Raw genomic sequence first — 27,706 nt, forward strand, 5'->3', positions numbered from 1 at the left:
CTCAAAAAAAAAAAAAAAAAAAAAAATGGTTTAACGTAGAATTCCTCAAAAATGCATAGATATTCCCATGTCATAAAAAACAATGGAAGAGCAGTCAGATCCTGCAGACCCTTATAAACCATGAACAGGACATTGGTTTTCACTATAACCTCAAAGAAAGATCACTGAAGGGGAAGTAAAGTCCTTAGATAACTTAAAAACAAGGGATAGAGGCCAGGCATCATGGCTCATGTCTGTAATCCTAGCACTGTGGGAGGTGAGAGAATTGCTTGACCTCAGGCATTCAAGACCAGCCTGAGCAAGAGCAAGACCTCGTCTTTTACTAAAAATAGAAAAAATTAGCTGGGCATGGTGGCATGCGCCTGTAGTCCTAGCTACTCAGGAGGCTGAGCCCAGGAGTTTGAGGTTGGCTACTAAGCTGATGCCATAGCACTCTAGCCCAGGCAACAGAGCAAGACTATGTCTAAAAAAAAAAAAAAACAAAAAAAGAAAGAAAACAAACAAACAAAAAAACGGACAGAGATGCCCGTATGTGAGATCAATAGAAGAAAAACCCAGGCTTCTCAGAAATCATTTGTATTGGAGCAGAGTTTCCCAAACCACATTTTAAGGTGTGGCTTCCTCCTTGACCTTTTGATCTCTCACCTGTGTCATCTGCTTCATTCACTCCCACCTACCTGGGTGTTCTGCTACTTTGTCATGTCTCTTCACATTCCAGAGCTCTTTCCTTTGCTCCAGACAGGTGATCAGGTCTGGCTTAGAGACTGTAAGACCTGTTTTAATAAAAAGAACATAACATGACTCTTGCTGAAATTCTGCAATTACCAACTCAGTACTGTGCTCAGTAGAAAAAAAAAAAGAACATTATAGAAGATTTTAGATAATTAATTCCAAAGTACCATTTCCTGATAAACTTTACTAGAATATTTAGGAAGTACTTAAAATTTGTGCATCCTTAGCTCTATTACCCAGTACTGGTGAATCAAAAATTGATAGTGGAAATTGGGTTTTAAGTTGTGAACAACAATACTTTATGCAACTAAATTTCTGGGATTACCACTAATCTACAGTGAAGGATACAGATCAGCTCAAAAAAAGGTAAGATAATTATCAAGATAAATATTGAAGATATTTTCTAGTCCAACAAATTTCCGAGTTTTCCCCGGAAATAAGGATCTGAAACTCATTCATATAAAGCAGAAACTCCCAGAAAACATTCTACAAAGGAAGAATATGAAAACCTTAGTGTGGAATAAAAATTGTGTATTGACGTTATCCTCACCCAGGGAGACCAGGTTTCTGTAGTTCTCTAACATCACATCCCGATACAAATTCCATTGAGCAGGGTTAAGGCATGCCCACTCTTCTGGAGAAAATTCTATGGTCACATCCCTGAATGTCAACAGTTCCTGAAAGAAAAGCACAAATTTACAAAGTGGCCAGCATGAAAAGTCATGCTGAGTTAAAAGGTATCTTTCAAACTTTAATGTGTACAACAATGAACTGGAGCTTTTGTTAAAATGCAGATTTTGATTCAGGAGATCTGGGGTGAAGTCTGAATTTCTGAATTTCTAACAAGCTCAACCAGTCACGTTAAAGCTTCTGGCCCAAGGGGAATGGTTTTCAAACATCCAGTAAGTGGCAGAGCCTGGATTTAACCTAGTTCATGTGACCAGGAAACAAAGATGAGAGACTTCATTTTCTAAAGCTATATGCAAAGGGAATCTAAGAAGAAAAGGGAACTTCCACGTTAAACGTGATGATTTATGCACATCAATTGTTAAATCTTCGTGAGATACCTATTAAAGAGAAAAGTAATTAAATCTACAGTGAAAAAAAAAATCTGTCAGAGAGAACCTTAACCAAAGGAAGAAAATTAATGTCAACTGTCATAGGACAAATTATCATCAGATGCCAATACACAAAGACATCACTGCTGTGATATTGTTGGCCAAAGAAAAAAGGTAAATTATAACCTGAATCTCATCATGAAAAAATATCAGTTTTATGCTAAGTTCATGCTACAGATAACTTTCATGATCTATAATCTCTAATAGTGTATTTAAATAGTCTTTCTTTTAGGATCCTAGAGAGCAAATCCCTTCTAATTATTCTCTTTCTCAGAACTTTCTGAGTTATTCTGGACAATTATTATCTATTTTATTAATCTTATTCTGAATAGAGCTGATGGAACATCCAGATAGAACCTAAACTGTACATGTTCCCCTTCTTCACTGATATCCTAGGGACTGAACTCATCTCCAGTAGGAATCTTGGGCATCCTAGAATCTGCTTCCAAGGTGTTCAAAACACACAAAGGGAATAGTTTTTAATATTAAAGGTCATAAATGTATGGTGAGAATTGCTCATGGTATTAATAAGCCTGGATGGAAAGAATGGAGAGAAGGCTCTTGTATGTAAGAAAAAAGAATTTTTCAGAGCCTCTTGACTATCATTAAGAAAAAAAAAATAATAATTGAAACAAACTGATTAGGTAGGAACACCAAAGGAGAGAAGTAAAGGTTTGCAGAGTCTAAACTGATAACATTCCACTGGGAAAAGTGAACACAGCCCCTGACCTGGGACATAACTACTTGAGAAGCAGCCATTTCTTCCTCTTCCTCCTTCTCTGAAATTCCTTTTTAGGTAAAATGACCTGAACAAATCATACCGCCATCTTGATAATATGCCTTTAACGGTATCAGCACAGCCCCTTCTACTGTGACAACCACACACACAGGCAGAAGGACCTTGAAGTGCAAAAAAGGTTCACCTTCCCTGTCCTTTATCACAGGAGAGTCAGGAACTGATACATGGAGAGCAAAGTGTGAGTTTCTTCCTTCCTGCCCTCAGGTGCCCTTCCCTGCCATAGTCACCAGCAATTTCTGCTACAAGCAATGAGAATTTGGACCCACCAAGCTACCCCTACAAAATCCAAGCAGAGAAGGCCCTATGATCTTCCAGGAACAAAGTCTGAACTCAAGTCTCATAAATATAGCTCAGAGCCCTTGTTCTTGACCCTAGCCTCACCTTAGAATCACATGAGTCACTTAAAACCACATGGATGCTCCCACCCAGACCACAGACAGATTCTCCACGGAGGGCACACGTGATGGTGTTTCAAACTGGCCATGTAATTCCAGTGGAAAACCTGGACTGAGAATCTCTTAGAATGTGCACATAGAGCATTTGCTAATCTTGGTCCTAGTCTAAGTAATGTGATTCTGCAGGTGTGGAAGGGGGTCCATGAACTGGCTCCTTTAAAAAGTCCTCTGTTAGTGTTAATGTTGCTCCCCCTACACCTGTAATCAGTAGCACTCAGAGAAAGCTGGCACGGCACACAAAAGGCCCTACACCCAACACTCTTATCATGGCAAAAATACTTTTGGTCCAAAATGAAGACCACCAATCACCATCCTGAAACATGGCATTGCCTTTAAAGTTTACATAGGCTGGAGAAGGCAGCAGTGTCTGAGTTAGTCCACATGTGGAAAACAACATGTGCACATGCATTAATGCTATGTTTACTGAGCATATGTGCTCAAATATGGTACAGTGCAGCGTTCTAGGAAACTCAGTTTATGAATTCACCCTCATAACACCCTGGGAGGTGAATACTAAATGTCCCATAATTCTCAGGATTTAGATGAAGGGCCCACCCTATTTCTTCTTTTGTTTATCAATTATTGATTTTTAAAAGAAAATGTATAGAAAACAAGCTGAATGTAGACAGATGAGAGGAATACAGGAAGCAAGGGTGGAGTAAAGTTCAGAGAAATTTTTCATTGTTGTGTCTGTATTTACTTTCTTGTAACTTGTAGAGCAACGACCAAATCTAAAGAAATGGAAAACAGATTGCTGGGTAGAATGTCTCCAGAAACACAGGCTTGAATAAAAAAAAGAAAGAAATGAAGGCCCCAAAATAATAGTCTCTTCCTTTCATTTATCTGCTTTCAGGCTTGGAGAAATTGTGAGCACCAGCTGTGGAGAGACAGCAGGAGAAGCCATACAATACTCTGATCTCCTCTAAGTTCTGTGCAGGGAGATTCCAGGGTGGAGTGAGACCTGGACCAGCCTCAGAAGAGCATAAATCTGGGCAGGGCTGGGGCAGGGAGGGGGCCCCAGGGGTATATTCAGTTCTGTCTTCTCTAAACTTGCTCAAGAGAAACTTGACTTCTAGAGTTTGTATAATTTTAATCTACACCACTTTGTGGTATATTCTATAACATATAGTAACAAGCAATTTAATTGAATTCCTTAGGGTTTTCTAGGACATTTATATTAGAAGCTAAATATTTATACTTAACAAGGTAAAAGCAATAGAAATAACAATAAAAACAACAATTCTTCTGTCCATAAGTAACTCTTCAGGCCGTCACATCAGAACTCACGACAACACAAGGGAAGTGGCCCAAATGAAGCCAAAGTCCCCTGTATGCCTCCTTTCTTTGTACCAACCACATGATGCTGAATTTAACCATTTTTCCATTTGCTCCAGGGTAATAGTCCCCAGATAGTAGGGATTATGATTGCTTCATCTGTTTTTCTAATGGCCATATGAAATTGAGGAAAGTGGTTTATGTGTTAGTTTGTGTCTCCAGACCTCCTCATCATTATTTACCCAAGTACCAGGAAACTGGAGCGACTCCCATCTGGGTTCCAACAAATGAAATTTCTTCTGTCAGGGGAGAAACAAACCTGGGGGACTCATTCCTCTTCCTCTGAGATGGAAGCAGAATTAGATCCTGTTGTCGGCCTGAACCTACTCTGCACAGGACATCCCGAGATGTCTTAACTACTGCCAGGTGCTGGTGAGAGTGTCCCCAGTGAGCCTTGGCTGATGTCCCCATGGTGATTCAGTCAAGAGAGACTCATGGTGACTCTACGGGACCAGGATAGAAAATGGAACTGCCCTGGTGTAGCAGCCACCCTTGAATCCATATTACCTGACTCTGATCAGCTAACTGTTGAATATGAGGAAGGACAAGGGTACTCTAGTTCAGTAACACAGTGTACAGACAGGCATAGTTGTGGTCATGGCTCTGAATATTTTGTGGCCCTAAACTCTCTCACTGCTGAGGTGCTTGTTTACACTTACTGATTCTGCCACCAGATTGTTTACACCAGGAGCCTCTCACATCTGCAGCAGGTCACTGAAAACTTAGAGGGCCATACTTGAAAAGGGGGATTTACAAAGTCTATGTTGATCGCTCACGATGCAGAAAATGTCTCCTCAGGGTTTTCTGTACATCCTCAGCCTGGCTTTGTTCAGTGAATCCCAAGTGGAAGCTAGGTCTGAAGTGCAGATTCTAGGTGGGATTAAACTGGCTTTGTATCCCTGAGTGTTACAGAGAGGGGGGGGAAACTGGAGGAAAGATTCCCACAAGGAGGCCGTTCTAACACATTCTGAAGAACCCCAGGACTTGGATTCAGAATCTGAAGCTGCAGATTTAGGGGTTGGAAGGGCTAGGAAGTACAGGAAACCCTTGCACAGTTGTGGGCATTTGGGCAACAGAAGGAAGGAGAAGTTGAGATTCTTAGAACTACTCAAAACACATGTGTGAGCCTGGCTGGTTTTCTGAATCCCAGGGTCTCCGAAGCAGTTTCAGGTTTGATAATGCCAGGGACGTTGAAAGACAGAGCTGGAACAACTGGTTGCCCCCTGTGAGGTTATTTTTGTAAACACATGGTCAAGCTGCTTTAGAAGGGACTGTAGGTCCCAAATAGGCAAAGAGACCATTCTGCCTGCAGATTTGGAGGCAACTTGCACTTTTCTCAACAATTTTGGCTTATAACACGAAGCTACAAAAGGAAGGGCCCTCTAGAGTGACTCTAGGTAGTCACCTTCTGTTTATATCATGTCTGGTAACTCCGGACAGAGTTTGGAATTACCATTAAAACCAAAATTATATCCAGCCCCCCAAAATTTTCCAAATGGTAAAACAAAAAGAAAATTGTTTCATTACATAATTAAACCAGAATGTGAATTTCACCACAGGCAATCTGCTAAGAGGATGCAACAACGGGAAAGAAAGGTCATTATGATTAGTCCTCAAGTTGCAATGGAGCAGAAATCCCTCTTAAGGACTTGAAGAGTCCCACAAGAATGGAAATAAAGGAAAAAGATAGAATTTCCTTTCACTTTTCAAGGTGCCTAGCTATCCTTGAAAAGTGAATGGGCAACCTGATGAGCAAATGAAAGTAACCACAATAGCCCTCCAAGCAGGCCAGAGTCGTGAGGTGATTCAGTGCCCTATGGAAACGAAAAGATAACATCCTAACTATGTTCTTAAGTTGTTTATCAGAAACACTTACCAAATGGAAAATGCAGATGGGAAACTGAAGAATTGAACTCTGACTGCAGCTCTTTGTTCTAAATTTCTTCCTGAAGGGCCTGGAGAGAGTTTACACTCACTTTACATCCCTTTCCACTAATCAAAGACTCTCTTTGAATCTACCTATGGCCCATAAGCCCCTGCTTCAAGATATCCCACCTTCTTTGGGCCAAACAAATCTTCTTTGGGCCAAACAAACCTTCATGCATTGATTTGTAATTTTGCCTGCAACTCCTGCTTTCCTGAAATATACCCATGTCTTTAAAAATCCTTGCTTGTGAGCCACCGGGGAGTTCGGGGTCTTAAGTGTTAGCTGCCCACTCTTCTTGTGTGACATTATGCAATAAAATGTCTCTTTCTCTCACTGAAACTCTTTGCATCAGTGTCTGGATTTGCTGTGCTTGGTCAGCAGACCTCAATTTGGTTTAGTAAAAAAGTAGAAGACTCGACAGCACCATTTGTCATATATAGTTCAACCTAAATTCACCTGGTGATCAGGGAGGTTATCTGTGTTTTAGCTATATTCAAAGAAAAAGTAAACTTTCCACATCATCATGACAGGAGGTAGTTTTGCAACTTGGAGCCATGTGCCTGCTGAGTGTAAGTTCCTACTCTCCAACAGAAACTGTGGGATAGGGTCCTCTCTTCTTTGCTATTTACATTTCAAAGCAATGGTTTATTTTTTTTTTATTATTTTTTTTTGTTGTTGAGACAGAGTCTCACTTTGTTGCCCAGGCTACAGTGAGTGCCGTGGCGTCAGCTTAGCTCACAGCAACCTCAGACTCCTCGGCTTAAGCGATCCTACCGCCTCAGCCTCCCGAGTAGCTGGGACTACAAGCATGCGCCACTATGCCCGGCTAATTTTTTTCTATATAGATTTTTAGTTGTCCATATAATGTCTTTCTATTTTTAGTAGAGACGGGGTCTCGCTCTTGCTCAGGCTGGTCTCAAACTCCTGACCTCGAGCGATCCACCCGTCTCGGCCTCCCAGAGTGCTAGGATTACAGGCGTGAGCCACCGCGCCCGGCCTCAAAGCAATGGTTTAAATGTTCTAGAGAAAGAGAGTCCAGAGTCAAAAAGACTGGCAAATGGTCTATTTAGCTGTTAAGATAATTTACATACATTTTGAAGAATATTTTATATATATTCTTGTTTTTTTAAATGATTTTTACATACATAAAACCAATAAAAATTTAGCAAATGTAATGGAGGCAAAAAGAGATTAGCAGAACTACAATAAATACATTCAGAAGAAAATTTTTAAAATATGCAAAACAAATATAATGAAAATGTTAAGATTTCAAAAGACACAAAATGACCTAAAGTTATTTGAATAGAATAGTGCAACATCCTCAGATACCGATTTTAATACAATCTCAGTTATTTAACACAATAGACATAAAGTTGACAAAGGCAGGTGGCTCATAAGTAAAAAATATAGTAAAAATGGAAATGCACACTAAAAACAACAAAGAGACATCTACTTTGATCTATCAGTTGTCAAAAACCCTATGATTTTAAGTGATATAAAGAAATAGGCACCCGTGTATTTCTACTGGGAAGCCAAAATTATATAATCAAAGTAGAAAGGAATGCACAATGGCATTAACCTTGGACTCTAGAAACCCAGTTCTAGGAATGTACTGTGCAATTAGTTTTACCAACATGAAAGAAATATTTTTAAGGTTATTCCCTGTGGCTTTACATGTCATAGCAAAATAAGGGAAAGAGCAGCTGTGTCCATTAATAAGGTACAAGTTGAATTAGTCTCAAATACTGAAAACACCCTTTACTAACCAATAAAAGGGTGCAAGGTGAGAACTGTGGTAAGTGCCTACAACTCTGTAAAGGCACAGACATAGCAAAAAATAATGATAATAATCAGTCTCCCTGTTTGCTTCTTTATAATTGCTATTCTGGAGTCACACAGCTGGTGGCCATAGAGATTCTTAACTCTCTTTGTAGATAACATCACCTTTTTGAAATCTCAAAGTAGTTTCTGAGATCTTCTAGGCCCTGCATTTTAGTGGGTTGGCTGACCCACCCAGACCAGCAGCCCATACTAATACACTGACTCAACTGGAATTATGACCTCTCCCCAGAAACTGACTCAACACAAGATGATTTCTACATCCCTATAATTTTGTGCCAAACCTAACCAGGTAACAAACCCAATTGCCTAATTTGCCCACCAAAATATCTTTTAAAAGTCCATCTCCCAAATTCTTAGGGAGGCAGATTTGAGAAATTCTTCCCATCTCCCCACTTAGCACTCTATAGAATTAAACCCTTTCTCCGTTGCAAACCCTGACTGCCTCGCTGTATTGGCTCTTCTCTCTTCAGTGGGCAATGCAACCTGGTTGGGCAGCAACACCACCCGCACATTAGAACACTCATCAGCCACGGATATAAAAGAGAAATTTCTCTGGGTGCCTGTACGGAGCAATGGGCCAAGGCACACTGTCGAATGAGAGAGAGAGAAAAAAAAAAAGTATGGTGGAGAAAAATGCCTGTTTAATGATGCTTTACGTGTAACATAGGGACATTTGATTCAGGTGAATGTTATGCATAATAAAGTAAGTTAAAGTAAACTAAATAATAAAGTTACAGTAAATTAAAAAGCAAACACTAAAACCAAACTAAAATGAATGAAAATAACTATGTATCATATCAACATGATCACGCAGAGAAAAACTTAGTTTTCATGATTATAAAGTGCAGTACACTTGTGCTCGCTTCAGGAGCACATATGCTAAAGTGCAGTACACTGATTAAGACATCCTCAATGGAGTGTATTCCATTTGTACCAGACATTCAAAATGACATAATTTGCAGGTTTTAGACACTGATGCAAAACATAAAGATATAGAGCTCTTCCAATGTGTTTCTATGATGTAGTATTACCTGACATAAAAACTGAAAAAAGTCAGCACAAGACAACTTGAAGTTAGTTGCAAGTGTCAAAATTGATACTGAAATCCTAACAAGATTAAATTGAACCAAGAGTTTTATTAAAAAATATTACATTGTATATATTTATGTGTATGCATTATTGAAATGCATATATGCTTGAAGATGTAAGGTATGTTGTTATATTGAGTTAGTTTAAAAGTTGAAAAAAGTGATCACTGTTCATGATTGTGAAAAACCACATGTCTAAACATATATCTATTTATATCTACATACAGATAGATATATGATTTGTTTATCTATTAATCCATAGAATGTACAAGAAAGAATACACTTAAATAAATAAATAGGGGGTGTCTAATAAAAGATATATTGGAAATGTACGATAAAAGTCAGATTATCACACAGTGTCTAGAAACTTGTAAATTCATTTGGAAAATATAAAATGAGATTATTGCTTCAAATCCAGATAATTAAAGAGAATATAGGGGGGGGAAAAAGCTGTGGTTAGGATTATTACCTGACAATAAAGGAGACTATGTCAATTTGTATTGAGAATAAAAGCCCTTTTTAAACTAGATACAACAAAAAAAAATATCATTGAAGAAAAGCCTGATAAAGTAGATGATCTCAAAAATAAACATCTCTGTCCATTGTAACTAGATCTATGAACAAATTTCTGTGATCTCTATGTTTTTTAATAATCCTCTCCCTCTCATGTTTCAGATTCTGAGTCCAGTGGGGCTTGATGAGCAGGACTCAGTAACTTTTAACTATTTGACCTTGAGTTTTTTCCCAGAAATGGCAGAATTTCTGCAAGACAAAGGGGTTGAGATTCTGAAGAGCTCTGCAGACTTCCTGATGCCAAGACTCACTATCCCTCACTAACATGCTCAAATGCATGTAGCACTTCATCAATTGTAACCTGCCCCAGTGCACATAGGCTCTTGTCAAAAAGCTTGCCCCTTCTGCAAAGCGGAAAATATGAAGAAATAAAAACAGTTTGCCTTTATGACTTGCAGGAAAACAAACACAGGAATCATTCTTTTGTAACGCAAGGGATCTTCACCACACAGTGGCCTTTTTGAGCCCAAAATCTGTAGACATAAGTGGTCCGATTTTTCCAAACCTGATTTTACTTATTTTTCAACAAGTCCTTTCCATGAAGCTCTACTGAGTAATCCTTGAAAATGTATAGTCTGGTTTACACTTTAAAAAGGATTTCCCCAGTTAGTCTAAATAACATAAATCCATGTGATGCTTTCTCACTAATTGCAGAAAAATATAAGCCAGGTCTGATTTTCTGATAATCATTCTCATTTGTTTGATGAATTTTGCAGTTATTTCAGAATACTCATGAAGCCTCCAGATAAGAGCACACTTTACCCAAAATAAGCCCACTAAGCTACTAAATAATGTATTTTCTTTTATGTAAACAAAAATATTATTTATTTTAAAAACCTTCATCTATATTTAGATGAATATAGGGATATTCTTCATCTATAGTTTAAAAGACAACATAGGTTACTCTATAAGCCAGTTTGCACACCAAAATATGTAAGGCATAATTACACTACATATAAATTTCTTCTGTAAAGAAAATAAAAATCTCAAGACCTCCCCCCAACTTCTTATGTAAAAGAGAAGGTGAAGTCTGGAGGCTCAGTCATGCAACACCTCTTCCAAATGAATAGCTGTTAATAATATTATGTATCAGCCAGATCCCCATGGGAAAGTAAAAGGCCTCACGTATCTGAGGACTGCCACCACAGATCATTCAAAAGGAAATTCTTTGCTGGCCTCCCACAAACAAAGACATACAAATTGTAACTTTGGGTCTTCAGGCTAAGTCTGCTCCAAAAACTGATGTCTGTTTGATTCTACACTAATGTTGATTCCAAGTTTATCTTCCCAGGTATAGAACAGAAGACAAAATCAGTCATTCTTCCACCTACCAGGGACATCTACATAATAGATTCTTCCTTTACTTTCTTTTTCTTTTTAAACATTCACCTTATTTTATGCAAAATAATATGTCCTGGGCACTTGCAAAAGTCTCACAAGAATGTAACCATTTGCCTCCATCCCCCTCCTTTTTCTTTCTGTATGCTCCCTCCCCTTAAATACTGAGTTCCCACATCCTTCATCAGAAAGTATAGATCACAGATGCTTCTGTGGCTTGTGCTTTTCCCAGGCACATTCTCAAAGTTGGGTGTAATAAACCTCCATTCATTGAGATCTTTGCCTCAGTCACTTATTTTGGGTTGTCATAACAAAGGCTGAACAAAGCTGATATCCAAGGTTACACGAGTCTGAGTCTTCCAGGTAGCTGTCCTCATGTTGACTCAAGGTAAATTCTTTAAAATTATATTTTGTATCTCAAGCTTCTTCCTTTAGGTTGACATTTCTGGTGCTCTGAGCAAGATTGAGTGACCTCCCTCCCTGAAAGCATCAAACACTACTCCTAGACTCAGTACCTGGCCATCTATTAATAGAACACCTCGTGTTACTCTGATTCCAAATATGAATATATTGTTGAGTATAAGTGGTGAGTCCTCTTGACTTCAGACCATCCTACTCTTTGGTGAGGTCTAGATGTTACCTGAGCTCTTTTTTTCACCATTCCCTTTGTAGAACAGAGGTTTCTGTCTCTGACTACAGGGAGGATATTCAGGTTTCAAGATTTTAAAAAACCTGCTGGCCGCGTGCAGTGGTTCATGCCTGTAATCCTAGCACTCTGGGAGGCTGAGGAAGGATTGCTTGAAGTCAGCAGTTGGAGACCAGCCTGAGAAAGAATGAGACCCCATCTTTACCAAAAATAGAAAAAAAATTAGCCAGACATGGTGGCATGTGTCTGTAATCCCAGCTAATTATGAGGCTCAGGCAAGAAGATTGGTTGAGTCTACAAGTTTGAGGTTGCAGTGAGCTATGATGACGCCATTGCACTCTAGCCTGGGTGACAGAGCAAGACTTTGTCTCAAAAGAAAACAAAACCCTGTCTTTTCTGCCTCTGCCTCAGGACAGAAAGTCTGGTTCATGGTATTGACAGGCTGGCACTGGTGGTTCTAACTTCTTTTGGCATGAAGTTACATAGCATGTTTTTAAAATTTAAGCTACTATTTTTGTAAGTCAGACTTTTTTAAAATTTGTGACCAATTCCTGTTACATTGAAACAAAAAAAAAAAATGCATGAGGATGAATTTTCTCACCCCAAAAAGAAGAATCAATTGCTCCCTCTGACCCACTCAGATGCTCTAGGCAACTAGAGACTTTAGAGAGGTGTTGGGACATTTCTCATTGATGTGTAGCAGTCTCAGGGCCTCCCTGAAAGAATATCTGCAGGAACTTTCAGCTAGGCTGGAAGATGCACCTATGGACTGACTGGTCACCCAGCACCTTGAGCACTCTTTTAACAAGATGATCAGAGATTCTAAGACATCTTAGAGAGTGATTCCTAACTCTTGGGTGACACCTTGAGGAGTGATGCTCATAAGTAGCACACTTTGACCTGGTACACTATTCTGGCCTTGATCACTTTTAAAAAGCTCCTCAATGTTGGAAAACTGCATGTCAAAAATTGAGCTTTCTCTTATGGGTCAAACCCACTTGGAAACACCAGCTAAATTTATGTATATTACATCCATCTTGCAAATGCCTAGTAAATGGACCCACATGACACAAGATGACCCAAAAATACAATGGCTGAATTGAGTTCTTCTGAAATTCCTGAACTAGTATATTTGCAAACACAATTGGAAAAAGTAGGTTTAAAACCAGACAAATTTAATGGGAGGCCTACTTTCTGTTTCTCCTGGCTGGAATCTGACAATAATCAATTTGAAAGTACTTTTTTAGAGGGCTGTCCTTTAACTCCCACAGAAAACTCTTTAAATGCTCAAACTATCTGTTTGACATTGCTGAATAATTTACAAAAGACACAATAATCTCTCCCATGCCCTTCTCCGTCCCTTGGAGATGCATTAGCTAAATAGTATTCCAGCTGAGATTGAATTTCCGAGAAAAGCAAAGTTCTTTAGACTCACCATAAACTTTCTTTTCTCAGTGGATAACTCTAGCTTAGGCAAGAAACATTTATAAGAATTTGATTTGTTTGTTTTAAATTATTTGTATATTCCTGTGACTGCTTATGGTGTACAAAAGAAAGAAACTAAAAGATAAAAATCTTATTTGTTATGACTTGACCTTTTGGAATACCCATTTGTAACCTTTTTGAACCCCCATGGATAGCTTTTGTTTTCCTGTTTTATTGACTCTTTAAATTTTTGTTTTATATTTAGAATGTAATATAAACTCTTTTTGTTGTTGTTTTCTTTGTATGGCCTTCTCTTTTAAGGTAAATGAAACCGTATACTCAAAAAAAGGGAAACAGTTCATTAAAACATTTCAAAGACAAACAGCTTTAAATGGTGATTATACTAATAAACAAATAAGACCCTCCTCTAAAACTCCTTCTTAGTGTAAATGTCAAAAAGAAAAGGCCAAGAAACAGAAGTCTTTGCTATTTACAAGCTAAAAATAAAATTTTAAGTGCTCTATAATCAAAAGTTCACTTAATTATAACTAATATTTAGGCTATGTAGGTATAAATATATTTACCTGAGACTTAAGTTCTCTCAGTTAAAAACTTCAGTCAACTTAATTCCTCTCTTTTAAACACCTGTTAACTATATGTGCTCCCTCTGTCTGTTCCTCCTCTCGTTGATGTGATTCTTGTCAAGGATAATGTAAAACATTATTGGTCTCGTGGAAAATAAGATCTCAAATTAGTTCCTCTAGGACTTCCATTTACTTCTATCTGTCTTTCCTTCCCCTTGCTATCTTTGACACCATGTGAAGGGACCTAAAGGAAACTTCTATCAGTAGTAGCCTGAGGACCGCTTGAGAAACACAGAAAAGACACCACAGAATTCTCCTTTTTTGACAAGATATTCCCTTTTCCTCATGGAACCCCAAGACTTTTGGGTAGACAGCTTCCTCTCTGGTCTAAAGTTCTTTCTTTTACATTTAACTCTGCATTCTCTTTGGCTTTTAGATGCATGAATGTGTACATGTGTAAGTCATATATTGTGTCTACATGTATGTATACAGCTATACATGTGTGTTGTATATGGTCTGCATGGTACTGAATTAACTTAAAGGTAAATTAGTGGTCATAAATTAAATAAATAAGCCCAGATATTTTTCAAGTTCATATGACTTGAGTCAATATTTTGGTAAATATAACTAGTTTGTCAGTTTAATAAAAACTATGCCTTCTGACTTATCAGCCAAATATCTATGTATTTAACTTGAAAGTTATTGCTTTTATAATTGCCTAATATATAGGAATATAAAAATGGCTAAAAACAAGTTCAACTTTGAGATGAGGGCTAGATTTGTCAAATGTCTCATGAGATTTTATAAACATAATTGTTAAGAATAAATAAATGGGCCAGGCACGGTGGTTCATGCCTGCAATCCTAGCACTCTGGGAGGCTGAGGTGGGATAATCACTTGAGGTCAAGAGTTCAGAGACCAGCTGAGGAAGAGTGAGATCCTACTAATAATAGAAAAATCAGTTGGATGTTGTAGAGCACATCTGTAGTCCCAGCTACTTGGGAGACAGGCAGGAGGATCCTTGAGCCCAGGAGTTTGAGGTTGCTGTGAGCTAGGCTGGTACCACAGCACTCTAGCCTGAGCGACAGAGCAAGACCCTGTCTCAAAAAAAAAATAAGTAAACACATAAATAAATACATAAATAAATAAAACAGGCATAAATTGAATAAAAGTTTATAAATTGACTTAGTAAGTTATAAGTTACTTACTTATAAGTAATATATTTACTTAAAAAGTATACTCAAATATTTTTGTAACTATACCCTTAGAGTTTTGCTAAGCTAAATTAAATTATGGAAATTCATTGAATACATAGGTCATTTCCAAATAAGATATAATGCTAAGACATTAATTACTAAATATGAGTTTAAGCTTATATACTTTTGGCTTTTTATGTCAGAGAACAAAGATATCTAGATCTAGAATAAAAAATGGCTGTAGAAGGGCAGAACAAATGGAAGAAAAAGAAAAGTGCCTAGCAGGGAAAGAACCCAGTCGACGGTGTGTTCGCGGGAATCTGACCGGAGACTATCTGGTGGGGTTTATTCCACGACAAGCTCTCCAGAGGCAGCACAGGTCGGCTGGCGTCCCTCTTCGGCTCTTTTGAGCCTCAGGTTCAACCCGTGTACGTGCCCGTGCCTAAAGAAACCGCCAGAAAAAGGAAACGGGATGAGGAGGAAGAAAGTACATCCCAGATTCAAAGACCACTTTTGCAAGAACCTGCAAAAAAAAAATGAAAGTGAAGAAGAAACGCTCTGATGCAGACAAAAAGTTGGCAAACAGGGAAAGTGCTCTAGCGAGTGCTGATTTAGAAAAAGAAATACACCAGAAACAAGGGCAGAAAGGGAAAAATTCTCAATCTGGTGTTAAAGTCACAGATAGAAAAGTACTTGACGATGTAGGTGACACAGTTGTAAATCAAAGAAAGAAAATTCAGATCAACCAAGAAGAAGAGAGATTAAAGAATGAGAGAACTGTGTTTGTTGGCAATTTGCCTGTGACATGTAACAAGAAGCAGCTGAAGTCATTTTTTAAAGAGTATGGACAAATAGAATCTGTACGATTTTGTTCTCTGATTCCAGCAGAGGGAACTCTATCCAAAAAGTTGGCAGCAATAAAGCGTAAAATTCATCCTGATCAGAAAAATATTAATGCCTATGTTGTGTTTAAGGACAAGAGTGCTGCTACAAAAGCATTGAAAAGAAATGGGACTCAAATTGAAGATGGATTTCATATTAGGGTTGATCTTGCATCTGAGACTTCATCTAGGGACAAGAGATTAGTATTTGTGGGGAATCTCCCTTACAAAGTTGAAGAGTCTGTCGTTGAGAAACACTTTTTGGACTGTGGGAGTATCGTGGCAGTGAGGATTGTGAGAGACCAAGCTACAGGAGTTGGCAAGGGATTTGGCTACGTGCTCTTTGAGAATACAGATGCTGTTCATCTTGCTCTGAAATTAAATAATTCTGAACTTATGGGAAGAAAACTCAGAGTCATGCGTTCTGTTAATAAAGAAAAATTAAAACAACAGAATTCAAATCCAGGTTTGAAGAATGTCAGTAAACCTAAGCAGGGACTTCATTTTGCTTCCAAAAATGCAGGACATTCTAAGAGTTTATTCATTGGCGAAAAAGCTGCTCTTATTAAAAAGAAGAAGAAAGGAAAGAAGAAAAGTGGACGAGAAACAGAGAAAACTGAAATAGTGATTAGAAGCTGCTTTTTACCCCCCCCCACTAAGTAGTTAGTAAAAGTGCTATTATCTGCTAATATTCATGTAATGAGTTTTATAATTTTTTATGAATGGTGTGTACAAAATGTGGGGATTTCCGCATTCTTAGTTTATTCACATTGTAATACTACCTTTGAAACATTTGTTTTAAGGTTACCATGGATTATGTGTTACTTCTGATTGTATCAGAGATGATTTTAGACTTAGGTTGAACATTCAGAATTTTAGTGGATGTTAGAAATGGATAATTAACACTTCTGTTATTTCAAGAATATTACTTGGGATGAGATAAATTTAAAAAGTAAGTAAACTGAAAGAAAAACAAACAATAAACTTCAATACTGATTGTACTTAAACCAAATATCCTAATAATTAAAGTGGGAACACTGATCTAAGGTCTAGTCATAATCTCTAAGAAAAAGGTTTTGAGAGCTGTTATGTAATATCCACTCATTTCGTTCGTTCTTTTGGATTTATGGTAAGTGGAATTCTGGATTTTTATATTATTTCATCAACCTAATAATAACAAAACAAAAAGAATACTAAAAAAAATGTCGCTCTGATTTTTATTATTTTTAACCAGGGATTAGACTGGTTATTGAAGTCCTTGGCAAATTGGCTGTAAAGCAGATTTATGCTTCTCTATTTTTATTTGAAAAATATTCTCCCAGGAAAACTTGTGATTCTTAATGTTAATCAGTAGAATGAAAAATTCTTTCCAAAAAAATCATATTTAAAGGAAACATTTCTAATAAAACATGGTAATTAAGCCACAAAGTATAAATAAAGTTCAACAAGGAGGGAGAGGAAACCACTGCATTCCCTTGGGGCTTCACTTTGTGAGAGGCTGGCACCCCTCACGGTTCTTACAGACTGGGTCTGTGTCCAGCAAAGAGCTGTCACGTGAGAGTAAAGCAGCGTGGCTGGTTGTAGGCGGGCAAAATCTGCAATAAACACATCCTGTCACTTAGATGGGTAAGGGGGTGAGGAAGGTGATTATTACTGATTGTTTTAAAAATCCTGTCTTTTGGGACTAGCACAAGGAAAACCTAGTGGATCTTTGAAATGCAGCTCTGTAGAGAGCAGAGAGCTCTGTTTTCCTGTATGCAGGGACTGGATAGTTTATGCTTAGCATCCCTTATAGGGCTTAGAACCTTGTTTTTCATAAGTTGGCTTCAAGTCAGTATTTATTATCTGATCATTCTTGAATATTTTTGCATATATTTCCGGTTATATAAAGATGCAACATTTGTAGACTATATAGGTGATATGTTCATGTGTAGCCTGTGTGCATAAACTTAATTGTGACTCTCCTATGAAAGGGCCTGCTTCTTAAAGCAGGGCAGATAAGATTATTAAACACATTAAAATGTTACTTCCCATTTGAAAAAAAAAAAAGATATCTAGATCTATTAATAAATAGGTCCTGCTTCACATTGAAAAAATATTCTATATGAAGCCTATGTTTCTAAAAATTATAAAAAGCATACTCATAAGTTGTTAGTATGTGACTCACAGTTAAATGTCCCTACTTCTTAGGTTTTCACTATAAATTAAAAGTTACTAAGATTTAAAATTCTGACTAATGTATGATAACTAAAACTAGAGAAAAGAGGAACAATTCCACATACAGAGTGTACAAAGAAAATAAGATGTGAGCCAGGTGCTGTGGCTCATTCTTGTAATCCCAGCACTTTGGGAGGCTGAGGCTGGAGTGTCACTTGAGGGCAGTTCAAGGCCAGCCTGAGCAACACAGTGAGATCCTATCTCTACAAAAAACAGAAAAATCATCCAGACATGGTGGCACACATTTGTAGTCCCATCTACTCAGGAGGATGAAGCAGGAAGATCCCTTGAGCCAAGGAGTTTGAAGTCGCAGTGAGCTCTGATGATGCCACTGCTCTCTAGCCCAGGCAACAAAGTGAGAATCTGTCTCAAAAAAAAAAGAAAAGAAACTTAAATTTGCAATTTCTCATTTATGTGAGAAAAAAATAAGATGTGTTTTCTGGTGTAAAAGGTTACAAAAATAGACATAAAGATGTGGTCTCTGGTTTAAAAAAAAGTAACTCTGCCTAGTTTAGAGGTTATTTAAAGGTTTAATTGAAAAAATAAAGACAAAAAAATTGAAATGAATAAACAGAGAGCGTATAGAAAGACAGAGAAATAAAGAAAATGGAAAACTTGTAAGAAGTTATAAAAGGTATATAGAAATCTTACTTTGAGTGGTCAAAGCTGACTGAGATTGAATACATTTACTTGTAAAATTTTATTAAAATTAGGTTTAACGTTAACAATACAAGGGTAAAATTTGGCTCTTCCACTTAAGATTGTTATCAAGTATTAATAGGACATAATAAAAGACCTGGGTTCTTTTCAGTAAACTGTAAAAAAAAAAAGTGACCAAATTTCTTTGATTGTACTTTGAAACTTTTAAGACTTTTCCTATTCCTGTTCAGGGAATTCCTTCTGAGCTTGACAGAGACGAGAAACTGCTTTCACTGGTCAAATAATTCAGTATATTTGCAACATATGGCCAATTTTTCAGCATTTCCATTGTCAGACTTACAGACTAGTGGAATATACAAATAGGGTAATAAAATCAATTGACAAAGTTTACAGAAAGTTTTAACCTTCCCTGGCCTAAGGCCCTTTTGTTGGTATGTTTAATTTATGTACTACCTCCATAGGAAAACATCAGCATTCTCCCTTTAAAATAACAACAGGAAAGCTCATGTACCTGGATTAAGTAGCATACAAACCAGATCTTAAAGGTGATATTCTTCATTATTGTAAAGGCCTTACAAAGCTTCTAATTAAAAAATTTAAATTAATTAAAGATTCTTTTAACATTGAGCTCCTAGGACATGTAGACATTGAAGATCACGACCTTCAACCTTGAAATTATGTTTATTAAAAATACCATCAAAAAAGATTCCCTCTAATCTTGGTGTAAGGAACCATATCAGGTATTGTTGACAAATCCCTGTGTTGCTAAATTGAAGGTCAGTATCTCTTATAATATTTGGTCATCCCTTTATCTATAGATCGCTCTGAAGAAACCCAACACTGGACTACTTACCTCAAAATTTTCTCTAGGTATCACCACCAATCTGTTTTAGATGGAGATTCTACTTGGGGGAAACCTGCTAATTATCTGCCTGTCCATCAAGAAAATAGCTACATGCATTTTACTGGTAGAATACTTTTGCCTTAATGAGGTGTCAATACCCATGGACGCTTGATTAGAAAACTTTCTATAATATTAGAAAAAACTGCCGATTAGTGATACTTCTGCCTCCATCACAAGTCAACAAAAAGCCATTGATTAACTGGCTGAGGTTGTACTAGACAATCACATTGCTTTAGATTATATAATACCTGAGCAAGGAGATGTGAGAATGGTGGCAAATATCTCTTGTTGGGAGTGTGTGTGTGTGTGTGTGTGTGTATATATAAAAACATTTCTCATAAAATAAAAACTCATCTAGAAAAAAATCAGAAAAGAAGTCACTTGGCTACAACTAGCCACTTACTAAGAACCTAGATTTAATTTTCTTCCTGATGTTTTTAGTTGGCTCCGTAATCGAATAGACTTGTTGTTGTTCTGGCATACAAATTCTCTTTTGTATTATCCTTATGTGCATTATTTCTACTATGCAAATTATTAATGCTATGTATCGCTGTTTTACTTCTTCCAAGAAAATTAAAATCATGGTATTCCAAAGACTAGAGATAATAAAACAAGCAGCTACGTAAATCAATGACTTGACTGAAGTCTCATTCTTGGCACTGTGATGCCATCCCAATGTGACTTTTGGGTGCTCTTAAAATTTCTCACTGAGATGTCTCCTCTTCCCCCCTTTCCCACCGTAGGACAGTACCGTTTGGGAATGAGCCTTCCCAGTAATGAGGGACACCTAGACACTCAGACTTTGATCATCAAAGCTTTCAAAAGAAAATATTTTGGTTAAAAGGGAGAAACGAGAAAGAAAAGAAACTTTTTTATCTGAAAAATGCAAGCCTCCTATAAATTATCAAGACCAGAGAGATACAGAAATGAGGCAGGTGTCATTTCCTACTCCCCATTTTGACCCTTGAACTAAGTAATCACCTCTAGAAGCTGTTTGCTATGTGGACTCTACACTGACTGACATCACAAGTAGCTATAAATTAAACTAACAATGCCACGTGCTGGATGCCATAACTCATACTTCATTGTTAATGTATAGCCAATTACCAATCAATGTTTGTATAAATCAATAAGAATTCCTGACAAACGACTTTGCACTGGCCCACCTCTTTGTTCCCCTTTTGCTTTTAAAAACCTGCTTGTAACAAACACCAAATGGGGCTCATGGCCAATGTTACTTGGGTCTCAGTCTTCTAAGTGTTAAGAGCTTTCCTCACCCTGGCTCAGGTAAACCCTTTAAAATTGTATTTTGTGCTTCAGTTTCTTCCTTTAGGTCAAAAATATACAAAGTGTTAGCACTTGGGGGATAAAACCAATAATGTTCTTGTCAATAACACCAAAAAATTCACTTGAAACAATTAAAGTTCCATTAGCTGTGGAAGGGATGAGTAAATTGGGTGACCCACAGCCTCAGACAGCACAGCATGTATCATAGACTGAGGCACAAAAACCATATAAAAACCTTTTTAGCATAATATTAACAGAATATTAAAGGTAACATTAAGTTACTAAAAAAAAAAGGCAAAACTGAGCAAACCTGTGCTTCTTGGTAAACAAATAGTTAAGCTACAAAGAATAATGAAAAGATACAGGCTGGCAGTCACTTCTGGTGAAGAAGAGAGATGAGATCAGGCAGCACACCAGAACTGCCCAAGGCAATTCTTATATATAACAAGGATACAAACAATATTCTTATTACTTAAATTCTACATAAAACAATTCCAAGAATGCTCTTTGCTTCTTCAGACCATATCACATAATCCACATAGATTTTACAGCAAGAAAATAACAATCTTACACTCACATCATGTAATAAAATTCTTAAATACTTGGGAAAATTGGAATTACATGGCAGCAATATTTTAGAAGGGAAACAGCTCAGGTAAGCAGCCTGTTTTATCCACAGTTTACAAGGAAGCCCATACTGAGCAGATTAAACATGTTTCCAAGCTTGGGGACCACTCTCACTGTGGTGTTGGAGCCCAGCATGGCTCACTCCTAGGTAGTAAGTGAGAAAAACTTGAGAAGTTGGGAAATTTAATTCTGAGCAACCTGAGAAGTTTGGAAATATTATTCTGGATACTCCACTTACCCTACTGTTTTTCCTCACAGGGTGGGGTGAAAATGTTCCCTCCTCCAGGGTCTCAATTCTCACCAGTGATAACTCACCTAGAGTCAGTCTAAGGTTTTGACCTGTGATGCTATTATTCTGACAACGCTTCTGATACCAAATGTGTGGCATTTGCTGAACATCAATCAATGCTCCAACACTAACTGGTGGTCCAACAATTCAATTCTGACATCACCCAGAGTTAGCACAGACCCTACAAGTTCAGACCTCAGTCCCACATTAGTGTTCACACTTCAGATGCCAGTTGCAAGCCCTGAGGGCCCGTCTATACTTCTGAATAACTGCCTATGAATCAGGGGTTCCCATAACCCCCTTCTCAAGTTCAATAATTTGATATAACTACTCATTGAACTCAGCAAAACACTTTAGTTACATTTACCATTTCATTAAAATTGCTACAGTTAGGAATGGCTAAACGGAAGGGATGTGTATGACAAGGCAAAGTGGTGGGGTTAGATGGGGCTGGAAGGGAATCCTGGAAAATAGCTGTTATTAAAGCAATCCGCCCTCCTTTGTGTACATTAAGAGCAGCTCACTACAAAGAAATACCCTCTACATTATAACTTTGATGATCCCTGTTTTACTTACCATAAAACCAGACACAGACTGCAAATTCCCATTTTTTCCTCATAAACAATTAGATGAACAATTCTGTTTTCACTGGTCTGAATAAAATACTTGTTAACCATATATGGCTTAAGTTACTCTCCTGCCAGGCCCCTGAACTTTGATGCCTCTTCAGCCTTAGACAGCAGAAAACTACCCTGTGCCCCTCCTAAGATCAGTCTGACTTCAGGGAAAATCGGTCTCTGATTTACCATGTAATTTTGCCACTCCACATCCTGCCTTCGCGGTTGCCACTCCACATCCTGCCTTCGCGGCCCCACCCCCCCCCAACTGTCCTCTAACCTTATTTACTCCTGCCTAGGAAAGAAAGCGCTTTTCTGCCTAACCTTGGAGATGCTTGCAGATCTTATATTTGGAGCTTTCTCCCTATTGCAATACCTCTTTGCAATAAAGTCACTTCTCATCTAAATCTGAATTTGTCTTATTTGAAAATATCTCCAGAATAATAACAATTGTGCTCTCAGAAGGGGCATCACACACTCCTTCCATCCCAAACCCAACCAAACCTTCCTGTGGGTCCCCATCTTTCCAGGGCTTCTTCCATGGCTGGTGTGAACAGGCTGGGACACCTGCAGGGGAGGCCCCTCAGGAAGAAGTCACTGGGCCTTCAATGAACTCCTTTTGCAGGCTCAAGATTGACCTTAGCTTGGAGTCACAGGGCTCATGTCTCTGCTTCTCAGTCAGGGTTATTAATTTAATTGTAACTGAGAAAATATCCAATGTTTGAAGAATCCAGCAAAATTGCTTTAACTCACTGTTTACATTTAGAGAAGGGAAGTAAATTCTGAAGGAAAAAACTCAAACCAGATATGCTTTTCCTCTGCTTTCACACACATCAACACAGAAGACTTCTTTGACCAAATGTGTGCAAATTTCTCTCTATCAACAAACAAGCAATTTTGCAGGAGACACCAGTTAAATGTCCCCAAATATAGCTCAATTCTGAAACCATCTACCTGGAGACAGCATCAAATCACACAGGTTGAGGACTCAGTCCCACAAAACTGTCCTTCCTTCAGATACCAGTTACAAGTCCAGGTCTACAAAACTTCTGACCAACCAGCTTCAAGTTGGAGTTCCATGATCCCCTCTGTAGATTTGATTAATTTGCTAGATCAGCTCAAAAAACTCAGGGAAACACTTACTTATATTTACTGGTTTATTATAAAGGATATTTTATAAGATACAAATAAAAAACCAGGTGAGGCCAGGCGCGGTGGCTCACGCCTGTAATCCTAGCACTCTGGGAGGCCAAGGCGGGAGGATCGCTTGAGGTCAGAAGTTCAAGACCAGCCTGAGCAAGAGCGAGACCCCATCTCTACTAAAAATAGAAAGAAATTATCTGGACAGCTAAAAATATATACAGAAAAAAATTAGCCGGGCATGGTGGCACATGCCTGTGGTCCCAGCTACTTGGGAGGCTGAGGCAGGAGGATTGATTAAGCCCAGGAGTTTGAGGTTGCTATGGGCTAGGCTGATGCCACAGCACTCTAGCCCAGGCCACAGAGCAAGACTATGTCTCAAAAAAAAAAAAAAAAAGAAAAAAACAGGTGAAAAGAAACATAGTGCAAGGTATGGGGGAAGCGGTGCAGAGCTGGCTGCAGAGCTTTCAAGCCCTTGCCAGGCTCCCTACCTTCCAAGAACCACCACATGTTCAGCTATCTGAAAGTTCCCCAAGCCCTGTCTTTTGAGTTTTTTATGGAAGCTTCATTTCATAGGCATAATTAGTTTAACTGCAGACCACTTATAATCAACTTAACCTTCAGCCCCTCTCCCCTCCCCATAGGTTGGGGGTGGAACTAAAAATTTCACCCCTCTAAGCACTTGGATGGTTGCCCTGGCAACCAGTCTCCCATCCAGTGGTTTCTAGAGTTTTGCAATAAACCACCTCATTAACATAAGCTTAGGTGTGTTTGAAAGGTTTATTGTAAATAACAAGACTATTTTCACTTACCATTCAGGAGCTACTTTTGGAAAACAAGAACAAAAGACCAAACATTTTAATAAAAGATATTAATATTCTTATGGCTCTAGTCACTTAGGAAATAACAAAGCTTACAAGAGCTGAGAGCCAGGAATCATGGACAAAAAACACAATATATCTATCATATCACAGAAATTGTAAAGCACTTAAATTTCATACCTCAACAGGAAAAGCAAAAGCATCTATCCCTTTCAGACAATAAGCAGGTTATTTAATTATTATTTCCATGATAACAAATCATTTAGTAAACAATCATATGTGAACATTTCTTGGAGTTGCCAAATCCTATCAAAGGATTTATCATTAAATTCCAACATCCAGGTCACAGGATGTAAAACAGAGTTACCCACTGTCACAAATTCTCCACCCAGCAAAAAAGAGAGGAATGGATGTTTCGGTGAATCTTTGTCATTCACCAATTTTTCTACCACAATTTCTGTGGAAATGTATTCATTTCTCTGCAACTAAAATGTAAGGGAGATTTTTTTTTTTCCTATTTTTTCCTAGGTAGCATTCCCAAAGCTAAGCCCTGGAATACAATTGAAAATCACCTCCAAATAAAGAAAGGCCTAAGAAACTTACTACACTCACTCTGGGGAAGAAAATAGGTAAATGAAAATAGGTACATGAGAATTTTTAACAAATGCCAATACATGACCAGATTTCTTTTCTGAAATCTACTTTTTTCATAACTCTTTGAAAGTATTTTCTTGTCTTTCAAGCTCTACTGCCAAAATTCACATTACAGATAATAAAAAAAACAAAGTTGAATAAACAAATATTTTCAATGTGACAAACCCAGGGAGGGGGCAGTGGTGACAGGAACAGAGACATGTGTGACTCAAGTGCCAACCTAGGCCATCCTATCAGTTGAGACATCATTCCACTGCCATCCTGATCACTAAAGTGCTCAAAGACCATCCTCTCAGGAAATACTGCACTTCCCCCACTTCAGGCCTGAAGTGCAAACTGCTTTGTAGGTTCTTGCACCATTTTGCTGGTGTGGGTTTTCCTTTTTGGGGGGAATAGTTTTTCTCCCTACACAAGTGTGAGAAAACCCAGAAAATGGAAATCTTTTCTGTCTTTTCCCATCAATACCAGCACCAAACTAGCTGACTACCAATCTGTCTCCAAGAAATAAAAACTGGGGTTGTAGGAAGAAAATATTAATGTCCCAAGGGGTTAGCTTTTTTAATGAAGGGTATACAGGAGATTTCTCCCAGCCCTAGGGCATTCAGTTGCTCCCCTGAGAGGCTCCGTCCCCACACCTCAGGCTGCCTTCTGGGAAATGACCCCAGGACTGATATTCACTAGACACTCTAAGAGACATGGCCACTGTGGGCATGTTGGGTCATCTCCCAGACAGTTCTAAAGGCTGGGACCATGAAAAGACAGGAGGGTGGCTGAGGACACATCACCCTGTAAAGTTTCCAAAGAGAACCTTAACCCAAAGACATTCTGGTAAGGTGTGTGTGCCTAAGGAAGGAGGAGAGGCAAAATATATTTTTACAGGGGAGTGTCAAGTGAATATTCTCTCATCTCCTCTCATGTAAAATGTTCAGAAACAGAAAACAAATATTTTTAAAGTAGCTACCCACTGCTCTATGAAAAAAAAATGATAAAAAGTTAAAACACTATCTCTGTGGAAAGTAAAATAAAGGACAAGTAGTTGATAATGTTGTGAATTGGTGCGGGGAAGCTGGCGCTTGGGAATGTGGGAAAGGAACTGGAAGTTTACAATTTGCAAGCCCTAGACAAGTTTCGCCGGAGGAACAGTGTGGTGGATTTGAGAACCTGCTTGCCATACATTTGGAAAATGCAGGAGAAAACCAGACTCTGTGGAGTGCTAAAACAACTATTTAGGAGGCAGTTAAACTGAACTGAATCTAGTGCCCTGGGTTCCTACCTAAGAACACTGAAATCTAACCCAAATGCATTTTTTTTTTGTAAATTACTGACTTACAGAGAAATAAAATTTAGGCTTTACGAACTACTACTAAACCGCCAGTTAAACTCTGATTACACAAAAAGAACATAGCCACCTGAATAGTCTAAACAAGGCGACTGTAATCAAGCAATTATTGAATCCTCATGCACCTATAAAAGCCTTTCCTTTAAGCCACTCCAATGGACCCCAAACCACAAACTATGCCTGGGAGCTTCCTAATTAACAAATCGCTGTTTGCTCTAGTAAACTTATATTTTAAAGGTACCTTAATTTAATTTTTAACAGGAAAAAGGAGGGACAGGGACCCCACGGACTACAGCTCCTCCAATACAGGAACCCCGCACACCGAGTGTAGATTCTTCCCTGAGGAACCTCCTCCCACGGTCACGGCACAATCTGGGGGAGACGTGGGGCTGCGGGCACAAAGAGCTGCCCGGAGAGGGCTATGGTTAAGGCCGAAATCACAGGCGGGAACAGGACAGGACGCCGAGAGTTCTGCCTGCCGGCCCAGCCCCACTTTGTGGCCAGAGGCGTCTCAGGGCCGAGCTGCACCAGCGGGGACTCTTTCTCAGAGTCCCGAGCTGACCCGGGAGGCCCAAGTTCCGCCACAGCCTGTTCCAGCCCCTTCCAATCCCCCCGGGACATCCAGCCCCGCACACTCACCACTTCCCAGCTTCCGTGGTGTTCCGACATCCTCCCTGGGGATTTTCCGGTATCTGCAGGTCGCAGGGCGACAGAAGCTCGGCAGAGCAAGCTCGCACTACCACAGCTGAAGAAGAAGGAGCAGTGAACACTGAGTTTCGCTGGCTGACGCAAGTGACAAAGACGCCTGCGGAATCCTGGACCGCCCCTTCCTCTCATGCTGCTCCCTGATTGAACAGTTCCCACCCCAGCACCCCGGATTGGACAGGGCGCCAAGCCCCTCCCCTTAGGGCTCCGAGTGACAGGGGATGGGATTCCGCACATTCAGGGCTGCTACCCCAGCTTCCTCTTTGCGCTGGGACCTGGCGCTGTCTGGAAAATATTCGCTTTAACCTTGTGTATAGGATTATATCCCATTTATGATTAATAAATATATATGATATTCAAAATTGGAAACAATATAACAATAATTTTAAAATTTCCTATTTCATAACCTTACTTCCCTCTGCTCTTTTGAGGAGGCAACCTGAGTTTTGAAAAGGGAGGTGATCTGCTCAAGCAGCAATGGCTGATAGAAATAAAATATGAGCCACG

At 38.7% G+C, this 27,706-nt stretch overlaps 1 protein-coding gene and 1 pseudogene across 1 annotated transcript; one reads left to right on the forward strand and one right to left on the reverse strand.

Annotated features, from left to right (window-relative positions):
* Positions 1 to 624: 624 nt before the first annotated feature.
* LOC138382562 (zinc finger protein 722-like) lies at positions 625 to 27,256 on the reverse strand. The gene is made up of 3 exons (XM_069467021.1): positions 27,134 to 27,256; positions 1,283 to 1,409; positions 625 to 773 (listed from the first exon to the last, which is right to left on the reverse strand). Exons 1-3 carry the CDS (start codon positions 27,161 to 27,163, stop codon positions 664 to 666), a joined length of 267 nt encoding a protein of 88 aa, XP_069323122.1. The 5' UTR covers positions 27,164 to 27,256; the 3' UTR covers positions 625 to 663.
* Positions 15,293 to 16,602, forward strand: LOC138382859 (RNA-binding protein 34 pseudogene; annotated as a pseudogene).
* Positions 27,257 to 27,706: the final 450 nt, after the last annotated feature.

The sequence above is a fragment of the Eulemur rufifrons genome, chromosome 4, assembly GCF_041146395.1.
Source record: "Eulemur rufifrons isolate Redbay chromosome 4, OSU_ERuf_1, whole genome shotgun sequence".
Lineage (NCBI taxonomy): Eukaryota > Metazoa > Chordata > Mammalia > Primates > Lemuridae > Eulemur > Eulemur rufifrons.

Excerpts from the sequence above, each read along its gene's own strand:
- LOC138382562 (XM_069467021.1), bottom strand. The coding sequence starts at position 27,163 with ATGTCGGAACACCACGGAAGCTGGGAAGTG. Across the intron at positions 1,410-27,133 it reads ACCACGGAAGCTGGGAAGTG|GAACTGTTGACATTCAGGGA; the intron begins GTGAGTGTGCGG and ends CTTTTCTTTCAG. Across the intron at positions 774-1,282 it reads CAGAAACCTGGTCTCCCTGG|GTCTTACAGTCTCTAAGCCA; the intron begins GTGAGGATAACG and ends TTATTAAAACAG.